The 21,222-nt window shown below is 42.8% G+C and overlaps 2 protein-coding genes across 3 annotated transcripts; both read right to left on the reverse strand.

The window, feature by feature from the left end:
* Positions 1-59: 59 nt before the first annotated feature.
* Positions 60-15,187, reverse strand: gpia (glucose-6-phosphate isomerase a). The gene is made up of 18 exons (XM_062042651.1): positions 14,933-15,187; positions 14,169-14,259; positions 13,877-13,945; positions 13,686-13,805; positions 8,939-9,022; positions 8,723-8,869; positions 8,584-8,655; positions 8,470-8,514; positions 8,329-8,382; positions 8,201-8,261; positions 8,098-8,141; positions 7,872-8,024; positions 4,481-4,610; positions 4,328-4,404; positions 731-859; positions 572-647; positions 438-504; positions 60-360 (listed from the first exon to the last, which is right to left on the reverse strand). Exons 1-18 carry the CDS (start codon positions 15,049-15,051, stop codon positions 237-239), a joined length of 1,662 nt encoding a protein of 553 aa, XP_061898635.1. The 5' UTR covers positions 15,052-15,187; the 3' UTR covers positions 60-236.
* Positions 15,188-15,808: 621 nt separating this feature from the next.
* On the reverse strand, positions 15,809-20,979 carry lsm14aa (LSM14A mRNA processing body assembly factor a). Of its 2 annotated transcripts, none has more exons than XM_062042655.1 (9): positions 20,688-20,979; positions 19,967-20,130; positions 19,735-19,888; positions 19,458-19,667; positions 17,119-17,289; positions 16,860-17,025; positions 16,727-16,765; positions 16,416-16,650; positions 15,809-16,327 (listed from the first exon to the last, which is right to left on the reverse strand). In XM_062042655.1, exons 1-9 carry the CDS (start codon positions 20,806-20,808, stop codon positions 16,307-16,309), a joined length of 1,281 nt encoding a protein of 426 aa, XP_061898639.1. In that variant the 5' UTR covers positions 20,809-20,979; the 3' UTR covers positions 15,809-16,306. The 2 variants fall into 2 exon arrangements, with proteins under 2 accessions (XP_061898639.1, XP_061898638.1); XM_062042654.1 differs by having other exon boundaries at positions 15,809-16,330; positions 20,688-20,978.
* Between the last annotated feature and the right edge of the window lie 243 nt (positions 20,980-21,222).

The raw sequence follows: 21,222 nt of genomic DNA on the forward strand, positions 1-21,222 counted from the left end.
TTCAGCATAAAAGTACAAGTTGAGTATTCTCGGAAGAACCACTGACAAATTCCCACATGTCACATAGATGGAGAACTTTTATTGTGAAAAGCGGACTACAGTAACATGTGCACGTGAAACTGGACTACACAAACCAAAGACGCTGTGCCAAAGGAAGGTGGGGCGAGGGGGTCACAGATCAAGCCGATAAGGACGCCGCAGCCGGGAATGGCGATGAATGATTTCCGTGGAAGGATTCAAGCGAAGTTCTTCTTGAGGAAGTTGATGAGGCCGTTGGTGGAGGAGTCGTGAGAGTGAACCGCGGAGTCGTCTTTGAGCTCCGGTTCGATCTTCTTGGCCAGTTGCTTCCCCAGCTCGACACTAGGGTGTTGACGACACAATGCGGGTCAGCAGTGTTATGTAAGCTACGTGTCCAAGATGGCAGAAGACAAACTTACCCCCACTGGTCGTAGCTGTTGATGCCCCACATGACGCCCTGCACAAAGATTTTCTGCTCGTACATGGCTGAGAGGACAGTTCTGTCAATAACCATCGAAGGATTGGGGTGATTGTTTATTTAAGGTGGACTCACCGATTAGCGCTCCCAGCGTGAAGGGAGTCAGCTTCTTAAAGACAATGGAGTTGCTTGGCTTGTTGCCTTCAAACACCTTAAAAGTAAGAAAACAGGCTGAGTCACGTGACGCTGGGCGACGAGCATCAGATAGACGCATCCTCCGACCGTTGGTCTTACTTTGTGAGGAAGAAGATTCTCCAGAGTGGCGCCCGACAAACCACTGGCCACCAGCTCCTTCCGAGCTTCCTCTGACGTTTTCCCCTTCATCAGAGCCTCGGTCTGGGCCAGGAAGTTGGCAGCAAGGATCTGCAACATTACAGGATTGATTGCAACAAACTGATCAGGACGCCATTATAGCAACACTTCCTCGCCATAATGTTCCAGAAAGGACTAATAGTGGCCTTTCACTAACAAATACTCTATAAATTTTATGCTTCCCATAAGAAAAAATTATTTTTGAGTAATGGGTAGATAACTAACTGTACTTGGAACGCCCCCTTTTCCAATGCCCTCTTGGTGGGACATCATCTACAGAACTGGAGACTGTTTCCCCAGACTGTGTGGATTAAGGAATATACAATTATTTTGATAACTTAATTGCATGTTTTTTGTGGCCATGGTCCATGATTACTTCAAAACTGATAAGGTTAACATTTTGAGCAAAAAATAAATGTCCTCTTCCGTAGAAATCACAATAAACTGTTTCTCCGCATGCTCTTTCAGCATTTGATCAACTGCACAAAATGTGCGTCCTCTTATACCGATGTTGTCCTTAAGATGGGGACAACATCAGTATAAGAGGACGCAAATTCCAATACTGGTGGCCTATTCTATAATTTTGGGTTTCGGGTCTGCTTTTCATTCTGTTTTTTTGCAGTCTTTTTGCCTTCAAAAGGTGCTCCTGATTTTTAGGAAAAAAATTGGCTTCAGCGCTAATTTTTTTTCCATCTAATCGCTGACCAAAACCCTTCTATAAAGTCAAAATCATCGCAGCAAATTACACTCACTTGGTTTCAGCCATTTTGTGCGGAACAGTTCTATTGTATTGCTACAACTTGCAACAATGCAAATGTAGACATGCAGTATCTGTTGGCGTGTAATGGAAAAGGTTAATGCTTCTGTCAGCAAACATCCAGTTTTATGCCTCATACTTTTTAGACTTAGACTTCCTTTTTATTGTCATTCAAATTTGAACTTTACAGCACAGATAAGAACGAAATTTCGTTACATAAACTCATGGTAGTGCAGGATAAAAAAGCAAGGTGCATATATAAATATATATATATAATAAATAAATATAAACAGATAAATATATTGCACTTTTCCACATGCGTCCACGTTTATGGATGTATGTTATATTGTCTTTTATTCCAGCGAGTTAATCCATTTTGGGGGGAGTTGAGGGGATAATTTAATTATGATGCGTTCAAGAGTCTTACGGCTTGAGGGAAGAAGCTGTTACAGAACCTGGAGTTTCTGCTTTGGAGGCTGCGAAACCTCTTTCTAGAGTCCAGCAGTGAAAACAGTCCTTGGTGGTCAAAACTAAACAGATGGACAACAGGGTCGCCCTCCAGGAAGCAAAACACAATATGGAGAAAGTCAGGCTGTCAGGGGTATGATATGAAAATAAGATACCCGAGATCAGGAGATGGTCTCTTTTGTATTGGCCTGTTGACCTGAGCTTTACGTCTGGTTGGTACTCTATAACAGTCAAAAGGCCAAGAAGCACAGGCTGAGGCATGGAGGAGCCAATTCTCCTCGCAGGTGTACATGCTGCAGAACCTGTCGAGACGTTTGCTTGTCCAATAAAGTAGTCTTCGTTCAATGGCATAATCCTTGATCTTTCACACACCCATGCCACCCTTCAGCCCAGGAGAAGGTGGAAAGGCCAGAAACGACAGACACATTTGCTAATACCTTCAAATTCTGAGTGAAAATATGTTGATTCAGGATTAAGATGCTATCAAAACACATACCTACTAAGCTATATGAAATTCCTGACAGTCTTCTGTAGGTGACGTTGGCAGGCTGATGCAGACCCGCTCACATTTTTAAAGGTTGGCATTCCAAAATGTGCCAAAACTTGTAAGAAAACAAGCCTAAAGTTACTTCTGGTTCCAAATTGGGGGAAAATTTACCAGTTATTTGTTGGTCCAAAACTATGAAGTGCCAGTGTTGTCAGCGTTCGGTGGGCCCTTTAAAAAGGTCACATATAGTACTTTTAGCAATTTCAAATTAGTGTCAGAGGTCACAATAGTGCATTAGAAGTACATTGTCCAAAACGTAGCCTTGATGGTGGAATTTCAACTGCTTAAAAGTACTACTGCATATGTCGCTTTAATGCTAATGAGCTGTGTTTGTCCACTCCTTTCTCCGACAGTGTGCATCTCCAAGAAGTGCTTAATCAAATTTTTACATAGACACTAACATGTCCAACATAATAGATATCATATATCACAACGTAACATAACAGGTGTGGGCCATGAGGACACGAACATTGGCGACGCTAGCAAAGCCGACTGAGCTACAATGCTAACAGTACAGACACCAATCCATCCATCCATTTTCTACCGCTTATTCCCTTCGGGGTCGCTGGAGCCTATCTCAGCTACAATCGGGCGGAAGGCGGGGTACACCCTGGACAAGTCGCCATCTCATCGCAAGGCCAACACAGATAGACAGACAACATTCACACTCACATTCACACACTAGGGCCAATTTAGTGTTGCCAATCAACCTATCCCCAGGTGCACGTCTTTGGAGGTGGGAGGAAGCCGGAGTACCCGGAGGGAAGGACATGCAAACTCCACACAGAACGATCTCGAGCGCAGGATCGAACCCAGGACCTTCGGACTGTGAGGCAGATGCACTAAGCCCTCTTCCACCATGCTGACACATTTTAACAAAATCATGCAAAGTTAGCATATTTTGCTGAAGAACAACAAACTGATCAAACTTACAGCTCCCACATCTCTCTGATGGATAGTTGGTAAAGCTTTAACCTTATTTTTTTTTTGCAAATTGGGGGTAAGCTCACCATTCACTACTGTCCATGAGGAAAGAGTAGGGCCACCTCGCCCTAAAGGCAGAACAGGCACTGTGCACAGGACGCTGTGATCCACGAGGGGCCTTGTTTTACGAGATAATAGCATACAAAAAGTCAATTTATTGATAGGGCACTTCATGACATTTTACCACAAATCTATTCCTAGCCGCTTCCTGCTCCGTCACCGACAGCAATATGAGGACAACTTTCCCCTCTCAGTCACACAGGTTGACGCACAGCATAAGCCCTTTTTTTGTAAGGCACAGGTACCGGGTTCAAATCCTAGGTAGAAATTATTTAGGAAGGTACTAAGAAGGTTTATAAATGTATGTTTCAATTAAAAAAAAAATTAATTTCCCATTGAGTTCAAAACATGCAAGTTATATTCGAGTTTCATTACAAATTAAAAAAGTTATATATATTTTTTCAAGTGGGGTGAGGGGGCCAAAACAATTCTTAGTGTTAGTAGTTTAGCCTGACATCATAAAAAGATGCAACTTAAAAATAACAGATTTTTATTTTATTTTAAGATGTTCCGAAAGTGACATGACTTCATAAACTGCTGCACTGAGGAAACAAATATAGATTTTTTGGGGGGGGGTGGTCTAAAAACGCAACAGTTCGATAAGTCAAGTTCACAGTTTGTTTTGCGTGCTCGCTGGAGGTTCAACCACCCAGTCATGTTGCGCAAAGTGTTGATAAATGTCGAGCGTATTGAGACATGTTACCTTGTGGTGAAGATTGTCTCTGATTGGATGCTGAGACTGAGCCGGAATGAGGAAATCAGCAGGAATCATACGAGTGCCTGCAGAAGGAATGGCACCAGCGGGAAGTTGTTAGCATGAAGCTAAACAATGATATGCAGTATGTGTGTGTGAGACCTTGGTGAATGAGCTGATAAAAGGCGTGCTGGCCGTTGGTCCCGGGTTCGCCCCACACGATGGGTCCAGTGTGGTAGTTAACCCGTTTTCCTTCTTTGGTGATGTACTTACCGTTTGACTCCATGTCTCCCTGTGGATGCAATACACACACCCAGTGAATAAGAATACATGTGTGATGACAATAAAGAAGACGCCACTCTTCATCACAGTGAGGTTCTGCTTCTATAAACAAGCATTATCGAGAAACAGTTCTATATAAATTTAGAGTAGTCAGCGTGTAGCTTGTATTATAATTTTTTTTGCTGCTTGAGAATGCTCCACAGGTGTTCAATTGAGTTCACACTTGGCCATTCCATCACCTTCAACTTTCCTATAAGGCACTCGTCATCCTGAAGGTGTGTTAGGACTTTTTCTTGGAATTTTTCTTTCCCCCTTTATGAACCGCAGCTCCCCTATGCTGGAAGCGCTCGTGCACACCATGCTAGATTCTTTACACATTTTTAAAAAGAGTTTTAAGCAAAATGTATTGCGACGTTATGCTTAGTATATTTATCACACCCCTTATGGTTGAGGAATTCACAGTTGCATAATTATGGTCTTGACCTCTGTATGTATAATGAGATTATCGCAGATCTTCAAGATGCAACCTTGTAATCAAATTTGAATAATAGGATATTGAGACTTATTTGGTGGATTTAAAGATTCCTTTTTTATAAATGTCAACCTGTTGGTAGGTTGGTATGAAATTGTAAATGGGTATTTGGTGGGTAGATTTGGAAAGGAATTGTATTGTACTGTATTTTGATTATTATATGATGATGTATATTTTAACTGTGGGTCCCTGTCCATAAGCTGTGTGCTTCTAAGGATTACCTTTTTGCAGAACGGAATCTGATATTAACAAAAGAAACAATACATTTTGTCTGTCTGTAGTTAAATAAATAAATAAAAAAGATTGTGGGACAAGACAATCATCTTGCTACGGTGGCCGACAGGGGCAAACACCGCCTAAGAATATCCAAAACACACAAACTCCTAAAACATGCAATACGGGAAAAACAGAGGTAATTAAAATCGGTAGATTTGTCAGGCACGTCAACACGACCGGCATCTTGAGGAGGGGTTTCGTCAGACCAGTGCGACTGGCACCAAAACTGTAATCCTTGATAGACCTCGGTCTCAGTTGGCTGAAGCAGTAAACGGGCACGGCTTCCCCCTGCTCAATATGGCGGCCGTGGTGACGCATTCTTCCAATAGCCAGCAGCGTCCTACGTATTCATATCGATGGGGCTTCCTTACTAGGAGCATGCCAACTTCCCTTTTATTGTACATTCCCCGTTTTGAATGTGTTATACACGTTTGCCCCGCACTAATGTGTTGGGTTTTGTGAAGTTGCATGCGTTTTGGTGATTAGACATAGCTAAAACACTGCAGATTGCAGATGGACATTAGCCGCTAACTAGCTAGCCATGTTTTAAAGCACCTCTTCCTGTGGGTGTTTCAGTGTTAAAGCTTCACCCTTATCTTTAGTTTTTAAGCCAAAATGCGTCCATTCTCCCTTTTCTGCCTACACACTGTCTGCTTGTAAGTACTCCTTGATTGTGCGCTGCCGAACATTCTCCTTTGCTGGTTTAACAAGCAATGTCCCGAGGTGACGATGCGCTGTCATGCCTGTAAAAAACAACAACAAATGGCTGAACCGGTACTTTTCAAACAGAGTATTGTACTATTTTTGATTCACTACTACCGCGATACTATACTAGTACCGGCATACCGTACAACCCTAATGTGGACATAAAAAAATGTCTAAGCACCATAAACAAATCAAAATTACACCCATTTAAATCCACTACAAAGCATGATGAGTAATCTACTCTTTTGCCACACTTGAACTGCTTGATATTTCTGACTGATTACAAAAGAAGGGCGTCACAGAAGTAAACAAGGTAAGAGTGGTTCAAATACCCGTAATAGCCAATGTTTGGTGGAGGGAGGACTTTATCGTCATTGCGCAAGTACAACAAAATTTCTATTTTTAGCCCAAACCCGCTCAAGAGTAGACATACAGGGTGACGGAACTGGAACGCTGATGGGTTGCCACTTACCCCCATAAAAGAGCAAAAAGCATCACCAAGGACAGCACACACCCTGGATTCCACCTGTTCGACCTGCTACCATCGGGCAGGCGCTACAGGTGCATCAGAGCCAGAACAAACAGGCTCAGAGACAGCTTCTTTCCCAGAGCTGTCACCATCTTGAACTCTAACTTAAAATAATAATTCACCCCTATACAATATCTTACCTTAATACCCTACTGTGCAATATTACCCTTCGAGTGCAATACGTCCGACACTGATTGTTATTTATTACTCCGGTACTCTGGTCTTGTTCTGTATATTGTACAGTATTTTGTATTTCTATAGTGTTTTGTATATTGTACAGGATTGCTTATTATTTTTATTGGATAGTAGTCTGTTTATTTCAATTGTTAGTTTTTTCTTTATTACCTGTTGTGTAATTTATTTTTACCCCATATTTGTTCCCACTACCGCACCTTAAGTTGGAGTCCTTAATCTCGTTATATGCAAATATAATGACAATAAAGTCCATTCTATTCTAAAAAGGTGGAGGCTTGACAAAAAAAAAATTGATGCTGACTGAGCGCAGAAAATTAAAAAAATTTGAGAGATACGATAAGCACAAATACACGTATTACGACACAGATACCACAAAACCTGCAACAGGAGGGAGGGGGGGGCCTCCGTTGGCAAAGCTGCGGCCCTTTGGCGCATCTCCAGCCATGAGTCGCCACTAAGGAGTCAAAAGCGGTGGCAAAGGCGTGGGGTGGGGTATGTGGTCATATGCATCCATGGTCCATTGTGTGTGTTTTGTCTGTCGGCCAGGAGTGGCATGGCGAAGAGTAATAACAGTTGAAAATTATGTGCTGTTGATCAATCTGTTATCTAACGCTGTATTAATTACTTTTTTAACAAACTGAAGTGTCACATTTCCTCATAATATTGTAAATCCTACATCTTTTATTTTTTTGTACAAAATAATCGTTACAATCAGCACTTTGCTCGCACACACACACACACACACACACACACACACACACACACACACACACACACACACACACACACACACACACACACACACACACACACACACACACACACACACACACACACACACACACACACACACACACACACACACACACACCAGCCAAGGCTGTGTGTTGAACACATTTTCAGTGGATAAAAAAAATATACACTGCTATACAAGCTGTACGCTGACTACTCTAAAAATAATCGTAGTAGAGTGATGTTGTCCATTAAAGAGATAACGGGTCATAAAAGTGACAAATATTGGCAAGGATTCTAACCTGCTGGAAGTAGGCAGCAAAGCGATGCATGTATTGGTCGTAGGGCAGCATGGCGTGTGTCTCGGCCTGGAAGAAGTTGATGTACCAGACCCCCAGTAGCGCCAGCAGGACAGGCAGGTTCTGATCCAGCGGAGCACTGCGGAAGTGGTTGTCCTGCCGGACGGCACATTTACAAGAGATGACCAATCATTGGAAACTACTAAAAGTAGAATGATGATGATGTTACCATCCAGTGAGCGCCACTCAGCAGCTGCTCGAAGCCTTCAAACCCTAAAAAAGAATAATGGGAATAAATAAATATTTTACTGAATAAGACATCAACGACGTACCGATGTGCAGCGCAATGGAAAGTCCGATGGCTGACCACAGCGAGTAACGACCTCCGACCCACTGAGGACGACATCGCCGAATAAGTCAAACCGTCAACACGAATGCAAACACGCGGGCGCAAACTTACGTCCCAGAACTCGAACATATTTTCTGTGTCGATCCCAAAGTCTTTGACTTTGGCCTGCGGACGACACAAGAGCGCCGTGGCGTCACAAAAACACACACACAAAAAAGACTGACAAAAAGCCGTGACGTCATCAAAACTTACCGCGTTGGTGGACAGAGCCACAAAGTGTTTGGCAACGGCACTTTTCTGAAAAACACCACAAATGAATCAACGAGGCCCGGCGGTCATGTGACTCGTCATGTGACGCAGCCTCACATTGACGGCGGCGCGAAGGAACCATTCCCTGGCCGACTCGGCATTGGTGATAGTCTCCTGTGTGGTGAACGTCTGCGGGGAACGCAAACGTTAAAACAACACAGAGCAAAGCCACAAAAAAAAAAAAAAAAATGCTCACCTTGGAGGCGACGATGAAGAGCGTGGTCTCTGAGTTGAGCTGAGCCAGCGTTTTGGCCAGGTGAGTACCGTCGATGTTGGACACGAACCACACATTTGGTCCGCCCGCTGAGTATGGCTTCAAGGCTTCCGTCACCATTAGCGGACCCTGTAGGCAACGCCGGCTAGTCAGCAACCTCATTGGTTGACTCATTACATGACCAGAAAGTTAACTGACCAAGTCGGACCCTCCGATACCGATGTTGACCACGTCGGTGATGCTTTTCCCGGTGAACCCCTTCCACTCGCCACTGCGCACTTTCTGTGGACAACAGCATCAAGTCACGACCTTCTAACACCACAAATCGCCACAAAAAGATTCAGTGGCATCTGTTCCATCTTCATAACTCTGCTTCCCATACACAGCTGGTCTGCCAGAGCATAAGAAGACATAGGAGGGATCCATGTTGCCAGCTTAAGAGCCTTGTCGCTATATTTTGCAAGTATTCAGATCCCTCTAGATCAGGGCTGTTCAATTTTTTTTCCACTGAGGGCCGCACACTAAAAAATCAAACCATGCCATTTTGAAATTATTCATTTTCAAAGTTAACGCAATATCTACATTTTTTTTTTTACCTTAGGGCTTCCCTTAGGTTTGGTGCCAGGCACACGGAAGGGTCTCAGTCATAAAAATGTAAAAAATACGTCATATATAAACACTTCAATCTTTAAATCTGTTGATACAGAGTTTTTTTTTTTTTATGTTTTATGCTCTTTTTGTTAAAACCCTGTTTTTATTGCAAAAATGCAAAATGTGCACTATTCCCCCCCCCCCCAATAAAAATTCTAAGTGAAATATTTGATGTGTAGAAATTTGAGCCTTAGTTGGGTCAATAATTCACAACACCATTGATTTTGGACAAGGTGGGAGGGTGTTGAAAAGAAAAAACTCACGTGGAGCGAACTTTGGGGCATGGAATCCAACAGACTGAGTTTCATCGTTCGAGCAACATATGATACGCTACCATCTCCCATAAACCTACAACAATGGTTTGGAAAGGACCCATCCTGTCCCCTGTGTACAACCCCAGCAACACTCAAGCACATAATGGTTGGCTGTAGAACCAGCCTCACTCAAGGCAGATATACGTGGAGACAACCAGGTCCTCAGATGTCTAGCTGACAAACTTGAGTGCAGGAGGATATCCATCAATGCCCAACCCATCAACAACCAGGAAGTGTGCCGACACCTACCAGCGTTTGTTCGGGAGGGGGAAAAGCTGAAGACGAGACCTTCAAATCCTGATCTAAGCCCATTGAATGCAGCCAGGGACTGGCAGATGCGAGTCGACTTAGATCAGAGGCTCATTTTCCCCCCGGCGATCGCAACGACCACCCTGCGTCCAGACCTCGTCCTATGGTCTGAAACCTGCCATACAGTCTATATTATTGAACTGACAGTTCCGTGGGAGGATGCTATCGAAGAAGCGTATGAACGCAAGAAGCTGCGGTACTCCAACCTTGCAGCTGAGGCAGAGGACAGAGGCTGGAGGGTAAGGGTGCGCCCAGTGGAGGTGGGCTGTAGGGGCTTTGTAGCAAGCACAACAGCAAAACTCCTTAGGGAGGTTGGAGTCAGGGGGCAGGCTCACAGACAGGCCATTAAAGAGTTGGCCAACACAGCAGAGAGGACGAGCCATTGGTTGTGGTTGAGGAGGAGTGACACCAGCTGGGCTGCTAAGGCTAACACCTAATGGGACACACACACCCAGGGATTTGATCACCCTGGGGTGGGCCCTTTCTCGGCAGAGGGTGTCTTGTGGTAAGCCGGGCCGAAACACCCCGAGACGCTGGGGCACACAACTGAGGATGTGTCCCAATGGTGGAAAAGCCTCCCAGCAGTGTCACTTAGCCTCATTTAGGTATGCGGTCAGGTGCAAGCCTGGTTCAGGGAGGAGGACGCCCCTGCCATGCAGAGTCCCCAGGGATTGTACCAACTAGTCCTTTCAACAAATTCATTATTATTAAAAAAACAAAAACGCCCCACAACAATTCTTTAGGATCCAAAGGGGCCCCATTCATAAAAGTGTTAAAATTAAGTCATCATTGTTATATAATTTTACTTTCAACACTTAAGTCTCTAGATCAACTTCAGACCTGTCAATTCTAAGTTCATTATTTTTCATGGGGGTTTTTTGTGTTTGTTTTTATGGCCTTTTTTTCCCAACGAAAACTTTGTTTTTTTTTTTTATCTAGTAAACACAAAATATGCCATATTTTCCCCAAAAAAGTTTTAAAGTGTAATATTTGATGTAAAGTAATTTGGAGCCATGAATAGGTCAATAATTCATAACATGGATTGTGATTCATTATTATTTTTGGAGCAGTGACAGTTTTAAATGGGAACTGCACTTTTTTGGGGAATTTTGTATATCGTTGACAAAACTTATGGAAGACAAAAAGTTTTTTTTTTCCGCTTTCTAACATATAAAAATTGGTTTGTTCTAGGTGGCTAGCAATGTAGGTAGCTAATGGGAGCAATTAATTCTACCTCTAAATCAGTTTAAAAATGCATTCGAAAACCATCAACAATACTTCATTCCATAACCTGTATAATAACCAAACTGTAGCGACATTGTTATTGTAAGAGCAAACACTGAGGGACTGTTTATCTAGCGTAGTAACACATTGGCGTGCTTTGGTATTAGCCGTAAAAGCTAACTACGGCAAGAGATAAGATAGCTTTTACGTCAACACGAAACACATTGGAGTTTGCAATGCACAACACTGCGATACGACACTAATTTGTACTGACTGAAAAACATGAAAAATCATATTACAGTATCTGTAAAGTATTAGCCCACGTTTCAAGTTTTGTTTGTACACAGCTTCGCTAGCCAGACAGCGTACGTACTGTAGTTGTAATAACACGCATGACGAGCTGCATGTGTCATGGTCGATATTAAAGTGACTCACTCGATGGACAGTTGTCTGTTTGCTCCAGCTGGCTGGGGACATTTCCTGTTGATTTTGGGTAAGCACTCCATTTATGTCGAAATAGCTTGGCTCCAAACTCCATATTTATAGAGTCAAAATCGCTTTCATCCCCTTCTACCGGCTTCCGTCTGCTCCAACGTCTCACTCTTCCTTTGTGCTCGCTTCTATAAGCAGCAGTATATTTAGCTTCAAAAGTATAAGATTTTGAATCCTCATTTGTCCAAAAATAGTTGTCTTCGTTGTCCGTTTACTAGTCTGCCATGATTAGAAAACTCACACACACGCGTGTTTCATTCCAGCAGTAGGAAAAAACATTTGTTGCTAGAAGTCAGACGTGCGTTGCTATGGAAACAGAAATCAATGTGCAGAGGAAATTAGTCCCGGAAATTATTAAAATGATCAAAATACGGTATATATTGAACATATTACATATTGTTATAAAGGTGTATGTTACGATATATGTATATGTATATATATATATATACACACTTGCAGTGTTTATATAAAACGTTGATTAAGGGTTTTGAAATTGTTTTAGAGGCTTTGAAGGCTACAAGGGTGACTCCCATTAGCCGCATCTTTCAAGCATTTTTATTGTTAGAATCATTAAAAAACAAAGACGTGTACTTGTCTCTCATAATGATTGTGAACAATAGGCAAAATTCCAAAAAAAATGTGCAGTTCCCCTTTAAAGAAAAAACAGTTTGAAGGCAACTGTGTGTCAACATTGGAACTGTTTCACGTTATATTTGGCCTGATAGCGCCTTTATTCCACTTTTTTTATTTATTTTTAATAGTATTCTTAGATTGTGCCGCGGGACGTTAAAAAATTCTCTGCAGGGCCGCACCCTGCTCTAGATACTTTATTTTAAAAAGTACTCACAACAAACCTAGCGACTATTTCTGATCTTATTGGAGGAGACTAACATGACAGCCTGTGTCGCTCATGTGCATGAGTGATGACCAATTATGCAAATTGGACATTGACCCACCACCACAGACAATTACAGTTCTGTGGGAAACACAATCAGAGCCAACAAACACTGGGCATTGGCCCAGTACCCGTTAGTGGGCGGGGCTATACCTGGCCACAATAATAACAGTAATGTAGTAAGTAATATGTGCTTTTGATGCAGCACTTAAAAAAAAAAAAATATATATATATATATATATATATATATTTTTTTTTTTTTTAAACGTGCACTACCGTTCAAAAGTTTGGGGTCACCCAAACAATTTTGTGGAACAGCCTTCATTTCTAAGAACAAGAATAGACTGTCGCGTTTCAGATGAAAGTTCTCTTTTTCTGGCCATTTTGAGCGTTTAATTGACCCCACAAATGTGATGCTCCAGAAACTCAATCTGCTCAAAGGAAGGCCAGTTTTGTAGCTTCTGTAACGAGCTAAACTGTTTTCAGATGTGTGAACATGATTGCACAAGGGTTTTCTAATCATCAATTAGCCTTCTGAGCCAATGAGCAAACACATTGTACCATTAGAACACTGGAGTGATAGTTGCTGGAAATGGGCCTCTATACACCTATGTAGATATTGCACCAAAAACCAGACATTTGCAACTAGAATAGTCATTTACCACATTAGCAATGTATAGAGTGTACTTCCTTAAAGTTAAGACTAGTTTAAAGTTATCTTCATTGAAAAATAAGGACATTTTAATGTGACCCCAAACTTTTGAACGGTAGTGTAATTTGTAGATGTCACATGTTGGTGTAAATTGATATTTTATTGAGCAGCCCTGATTCAAATATAAAAAATGCCATGTTGTTGTTGATCACTTGAGTAAGACTGGAATTTCAAGACAAGACTTCGGAGCAAAATGGATGAAAAAAAATGCTGCTTCTGTCACTCATGCAAATTAAAACACGCCGTTATCACTTTCTCTCGGGAAAACAAACTCCATTGCTATATTTTTGTGTGTTTTATACATCGCTACAAGACAAAAGCATTAGATGACTGCAGCATCAGACACACCTGCGAGAAGGCTTTCATCTTGTCCAGCACGCGGTTGACTTCCGGCATGACGTCCTTGCCGTCGACGTGGACGGGAGTGTTGGAGCGATTACGCAGCACCACGTGGAGCACGGCGCGACCCTACGTGCACATGCACAAAATGAGTTGAAGCCGTCATGATGCGAGCGTGCACGTGAAGCTCACGAGCACACCTCTGTGAAGTTGATCTTGTCTCCAGAGAACATCTTCTCACGGGCCTCCTTCACGCCTCTAGACTCCGCCTACCACACAAAACACACATGTCACATGACTCCCGGGCTTAATCTGAGGACACATAACCAGGAAGTGTTGCAGCGCTATTGTGGGAACACGCGCAGGCCGAGTTTCGACATTCTGGTTCGTGTTGACACGGCATTACAGCCTCAAGGGCCTTTTCACAATAAGTGTTGCTGACTTCCTGTCTGTCCACATTAGTCAGGGGTGAGGTGAATAGGTGGAGGTTACCATGGCGATCAGCATGTCCATGATTTCCTGGGTGATGAGGTTCTTGGAGTAGTCAAGCAGAATGTCACCATCGCTGGTCTCTACCGTCACACTGACACACCCACACAAACACAGTAATCATTAGTTTTCAATGTAAAAAGTGTCAAATTACTGTATATAGGATTTAAGTCCTGCTAACTATCGTTGTAAATTAATACAATGTTTTATGTTCTGATAAAATATTATTTGTCACTGTCTTATAGTTATTGCGTGAAAATGTTGGCGCGTGCAGCCTCACACGTCCTCCAAGCACTTCAGCGCATGCGTATATGTGCCGTCTTCAATCAGCTGCTTACGAACAGGTTGATGCTTAAAATTAAACAAGTTTGACAGAAGGTTGACATAAAAAAAAAAAAAATCTTTGTACTTAATGTGTTGCTTTTAATCATTAAAGTGAACGTTGCTTCTTCCTGTTGGTGTCCCATAATGGAATATTGGCTGCTCCGTGACTTTAGCCATCAAGCTAACATTAGCTCGTCTCGTTCATTAAGCTGCCTGGAAGCTTTTTTTTTATTTTTTTTTACTCAAATTGTGACGTCACGTTTTTTATGTCTAACATGCTCGGCCACCATGATAAGAAAATCACTGCAGGAGAAATACATTTAGACATGCAATGGCCACAATGACCTTGTGGTGCACACAGTACCAATTCGCAAGAAAAAAAACTTCACATAACAACAGTGACTGGCATTTGGTTAAATCCTCGTTTCGCTTTTTGAGCCTACCTGAACTTGCGGAATCTTTCCGGGTCTGCAGCGAACAAGTCCCTCATTTTGAGACTTCCGGACTGGGCTTGGTACCACTGCTTCAGCCGCTGGTAGTTGGGGTCGTTAGACAGAGACATGGCGGTCCTGCTCGGCGGAGACTGCGGCCCAGAAAAATGTGCGACGACGACGACGTGCGAGTGTTCGGTTCCGGTCTGGTTCCAAGAGTCGCAGTGAGGAGGTGACAGCAACGCACGTCCAAACCAATGAGCCGCCGAGGGCACGCCCCTATTGAGCCGACCAATAAGGGAAATAGGCTACAATTAAAGGGGTGGTGTCCACAAAACAGGCGAGTAAACGTCCTTTTAGCTGAAGCCGAGGCCCCGCCCACTTCTAAATACATAGATGGGTAAAGTTTTGAAGTTAAAAACCAAATGAAAAAGAGGCGTATATAGTGTTGATATTCATGTTTTATTGTGACTAAGTAGGCGTGTGCACGCCATGCTGGTTCAGAAAGTTTACATTATTGCATCACACACAACTCGCTTGTGTTTTTGGATGACCGAGTCAATGACTGGGAAGAACTATTTTGCATGCCAATGATGTTCTTGAAACGTTTATTTGCCGGGAAATTCCAGAATACTCAAATCCAAATGCGGAGGTCGGAATTTTATTGGTCACTGATGCAGACCCTGTCACCATGGCAACAGATCAAGTCATAATAATAAACATGATCAGCTGTGTCTGCATGCGCTTCATCCTCATCACATTGACCTGACATTCTTACGTCAACACACACACACACAAGCGGTAACTTAATGCTGTAACAACAATTTTTTGTTATGATATTCTTGAATATTTTGCATATTGTGAACAAAGTCTCCTAGCAATCTGATACTTGGTGTCTTACTGTTACTTTAATGACACTTCATCTTACTAATTACAGAACGTTTAGCAAAAGTTAAAGTTGGCAGTTAACTGAAGTGCGATTATGCCATGTGAAGAGAACAAATGATCACATAATTTGCTCATCCCTGATGACAACGCTGGGGCCCCCTGCTGCTAGAATAGTGCAAGTGTAATCTTGTATCTTTGGGGCGCTAAATTGTACTTTAAAGGTCAAAACGTGTCGGAATTAGGAGGCGAAACGAGCACATTTTAATGTGAGGAGCTGGAACGAGATGAAGCTGAGGAGGACTTCAGACGGCAGGAACGAGCGGAGCACAGGCAAGCGAAAGGCTACGTGACGTCTCGTAGAAAAAATACCACATCTCCCCAAATAAAGCACGGGCCTGGACAGCTAAGAAAATCTTATCAAAGGTTGAGCTCAGAAAACGCCACATTGTAAGTGAACCAGTGCTGGTGACAAAAACGTGACGACTTTCCTCCTCGCCGCTACGCCGCCACTTTGTTGTCCTTCTAGAAGAAAAAGAAAAGGACATTAAATATTAAATACGAAACATGGTGACAATATACATGCGTGATCACATGCGGCACACGTCACCCTGTATGCTGATAGGTCGGCAAACTCCCGCCCGGCCTGGCTGTTTCCACGGTATCCGCCTCTGAAGCCTTGTGGCGGCGCGAAGGAGCCCCGGCTAGACGAACGGCCACGACTTCCACGGAAGCCTGAGAAGCCGCGACCACGATAACCCCCATGGCCCTGACCGTGACGAAAGGGGACGCCAAAAGTCTCCGCATTCATTCGCCTCTCCTCCGCCCAAGTCTTCCGACGCTCTCTTCGAGAAGGGCGAGGCAATCATTAGGGGCACATATGACCATCTGTGAGTCACATGACTTGAAAAAAACAACTACCTCGGGAAAACGCTGCCTCCACACCTGTCGTTGGCTTTTCTAGTGGGTAACGGGGCAGAACGAAGGCAAAATGACGTGGCGGGCAAGGAGGGTAATTTCTGATCAAGACGTGCAAACTACAGCAGGTACATACCTGCTGTCGTCACATGAGATGTTGTCAAAGAAGGACTTGGTCTTGTCGTAAAAGCAGTTCGGACCGAGCGTGTCACCCTCTTCATGCGCGTTGCTCGTGTCGTTCTGTGTCTCAACGCTGGACTCGCCTTTCTCTTCGCCGTTCACCGCCTGCTCCGACTTGTCGTCTGCCAGCAGAGAAAAATCATCATTGTCACCATGTACTCTTTTGGACTTCTTGGATCAACTTGGACTGGTGGTCTTAGGAGTCAGGTGATGACCTTTTATCTTCAGCTTGCTCTGAAACTCCCGTTCAATGTCCTCCTTGTTGAATTGGGCGTTGGCGCTCTCAAAGTCAAAGTCCTTCTCAAACTTGACGGCACCGTCACGTCGCACGTTGAAGCGGCCCCTTCCTCGGTGTCCGCCCCCTCTTCCCCTACGGTTAGCGTGTGCTAAAAAAGAAGAAGAAAGAAATGTTAAGGAAAGTGGACATGGCGGCTTAAAGGGGAACTGCTCTTTTTGGGGGGAATTTTGTCTATTATTCACAATCTCTGTGTAAAACAAGAACTTTTTTTTTTGTATTTTTTTATGTATTCTAAGTCATAAAGTTTGAGGTGGCTAACAATGCAGCTAATGGAAGTACAATATTTTGCCGATAAAACAGTAAAAGAAAAACATCCACAAAATGCCAACAGTAATCTATTTATGTCTTGTGACATTATTATTAACCAAATATTATCAATATTGTTTTTCAATCAATCAATCAATGTTTATTTATATAGCCCTAAATCACAAGTGTCTCAAAGGGCTGTACAAGCCACAACGACATCCTCGGTACAGAGCCCACATACGGGCAAGGAAAACTCACCCCAGTGGGACGTCAATGTGAATGACTATGAGAAACCTTGGAGAGGACCGCATATGTGGGTAACCCCCCCCCCCCCCCCCCCCTCTAGGGGAGACCGAAAGCAATGGATGTCGAGTGGGTCTGACATAATTTTTATAAGCTAATGCAGACAAACTATTTTTAGCCGTGTCATGATCACAGAGAGCTAACTAGCTTGTGCTGCTAAGTTGAGCCGGTGAGCTGCTTGATCGCCTCTGGGTTAGTGAAAGTTAATTCTAAATTATAATTACATGGATATTAAAAGGTTGTGGCCATAAAACGAGAAGTTCAACTTAAACCCCGAGATGACGAAAAAGACACGCAAAGACTCTCGTTTGCAGCCACCTTTTTTTTTTAACCCCTTCGTAGGGATTATAATTAATTCTTCACATAAACAGGAAAATATGAACATCAGTCCGAATCCCAGTGAGGGCAGACAGTACAGTAAGCAATTGTTTTATTATGTTTGTAGTTTGTATATCTTGTTTAGCACTTAGCAATAGTGCTACATGATGCTTAGTGTTTAACTAATGCTGGATTGGTTTAGTATACACCTTATAAAACTTGTAGCTCATCCTCCTTATATTCAGGCTCAAAAATATAAGGTTCTGATCATCATTTTTCCCAAAGTAATCATTGTTGGCTCTCATGAATCTCCATGAGGCGTAGTAATTGTTATTGTTGAAGGGAAAAGTGACGGTTGTGATTAGGGATGCCCGATAATGGCTTTTTGCCGATATCCAATATGCCGATATTGTCCAAGTCTTTAATTACCGATACCGATATCAACCGATACCGATATCAACCGATATATACAGTCGTGGAATTAACACATTATTATGCCTAATTTGGACAACCAGGTATGGTGAAGATAAGGTACTTTTTAAAAAAATGAATCAAATAAAATAAGATAAATAAATTAAAAACATTTTCTTGAATAAAAAAGAAAGTAAAACAATATAAAAACAATTACATAGAAACTAGTAATTAATGAAAATTTGTAAAATTAACTGTTAAAGGTTAGTATTATTAGTGGACCAGCAGCACGCACAATCATGTGTGCTTACGGACTGTATCCCTTGCAGACTGTATTGATATATATTGATATATAATGTGGGAACCACAGACTGTATCCCTTGCAGACTGTATTGATATATATTGATATATCATGTAGGAACCAGAATATTAATAACAGAAAGAAACAACCCTTTTGTGTGAATGAATGTGAATGAGGGGAGGGAGGTTTTTTGGGTTGGTGCACTAATTGTAAGTGTATCTTGTGTTTTTTATGTGGATTTAATTAAAAAAAACAAAAAAAAACGATACTGATAATTTCCGATATTACATTTTAACGCATTTATCGGACATCTCTAGTTGTGATGAGTCTGTGAAATTAATACACCGCCGTATACTTAAATGAGCAAAATATGTAAATATTACACGGTATTATGAATGTGCCTGTTACTACATCGCATATATACTTACATGTATACAAAATAGTTTTTTGGGACGTTTTTTTTTTTTCAGTGCTTTATAGATACATAATAGAGCGACTCCCATTGCCTCCATTGTTAGCTGACCTTTGCTAATGTTTATTTACGAGTTAAAATTCATAGAAAAAAAAAAAAAACATATGTGTGCTTGTCTTACATAAGGATTGTGAATAATAGGCAAAATTCCCCGAAAGTGCAGTTCCCCTTTAAGTTTGTGTGAAGGGGCTCTAACTAGTCTCACCCCTCCTCGGGTCCACAAGGTCCTGCTGTGGAGTCCTTCCAGTGCTTTGAGTCAAAGTGGGAGGAGCCGTACGAGTCTGGGCGGGGCTACGGCGACCCAGGCTTGGGATGGCAGGTACGGCAGCCGTGGCAGTGCTTGGAGCAGATTTTCTCACCTGTTCCACAATGGGGGCGCTCTTCTTCACAGGATCTGGAGGTGGGCTGCTGCGTCCTGGGAGGGACAACAAAATTGGGAAGAATGTACACGCGTTTCCACTGCCATGGATGTTAGTACTTACCGACGCCTCCATATTGAGGGGCGACTAGGGTGCTGGTGTTAAACTGGTTGTAGGAGGAAAGCGGGGCGCGGTTGAAGAGTCCATAGGAAGTTGCAGACGGGAAGGCGTTGGGAAGCACAGCGGCCGAGGATGATGGAGTGGAACTTATGGAGGACTATTGGAGACAGAGAGAGAGGGCTTACAATGATGATTCAAGGAGTCAATTAAAAGGGTCTTGTGTTGGAACACACACCTGGACGATGGCTGGGTCCTGGGGGAAGGAGCTTGTGGGCTTTGGGGGCTCGCACACTGTCAGATCCTTGATGTCGCTTCCTCGAAAGATGATGTACTCAAAGGTGTCATCGCGAGGCGGGATGGGCCTGTCAGTGGGCCGGTCTTCAGTACCGAAGGAACGCACTAAGATGAGATGGGACAGGTGTCATTTAGACTTGCTGGCACACATCATGTCTTGTATTATGTTTAAAACATCTCTAGGTAAAATTCCGACCACAAATAGACAACTTTGCCAAGCGCTAATTAGCTAATTTAATTGTCACAAAGAGTGGTCCAATATTAAAGGCCGCGCTAACAATCTCGAAACTGCTTTTGGACGAACCACTAGTGACGTCATCATGACGCAATGCTTGAACACTAGCAAACTTCAACTTTGCCTAAAGCAACTTGGTGTTAGCCTACTTGTTCAGGATTTTTTTTTTTTTTTTATACATCATAAACGGAAAGTAGTTTGCGTTAAGAACATTTCAACAGAATTTTGGGTTCTTAATCTTCCCACAGGAGTTAGCATGCAGAGTGAAAATTGTGGCTGCAAGCTTTAAGTGGGCCGAACGTCTACTTTGAACAGACCTGTATGATACTAGTACTTTAGAGACAATTTGGTAATTGTGTCGGTTGGACCAATAACAAGCTATCTCATTCAGCTGCAGCCATTAGTTACAACGTTAGCTATTTGCCACCTTTAGCTAAAGCCACCGTGGAGTTCTCGGTGTCGATGGTGTACAAAATCCCTTCGTAGCGGATCTCGGCCTTCGAGATGAGGCTGATTTTACTGCCGAGGTACGGCGTCCCGCCACTCATGTTGTCCTCCACAAAACGACGGTTGTGACGAGAAGCAAAATGGACGAGCACTTCGAACTGGTAGATGAGCAGAAGTCACTAGTGTCGACAGCGACGAAATTCGTCTGCAGTTTTGCTACAACAACATGGCTACCGTATCCGCCATTGAGGGGAGGGGGGTTACACACGCGCAAGGCCTGATGGGAAATTGTAGTCTCTTGCGTACACATAGATCTCCATTGAGTAGGAAAGCATTGCAGCACGAAGCTCGACATTGGTGGCCGTCAAACTGACTAATGTTTAAAAACAAAAGTAATAAAGAGAACATTTTAAAAATATTTGAGGAAATTGGGCAAATATATTGTAACACTCAACAGCTAACCTGCTTTAGCAACCCACAGCTTTCACTCGTTTTAGGTAAACGAACAAATAGTT

This window comes from Entelurus aequoreus, linkage group LG03, assembly GCF_033978785.1.
Source record: "Entelurus aequoreus isolate RoL-2023_Sb linkage group LG03, RoL_Eaeq_v1.1, whole genome shotgun sequence".
In the NCBI taxonomy this organism is placed as follows: Eukaryota; Metazoa; Chordata; class Actinopteri; order Syngnathiformes; family Syngnathidae; genus Entelurus; species Entelurus aequoreus.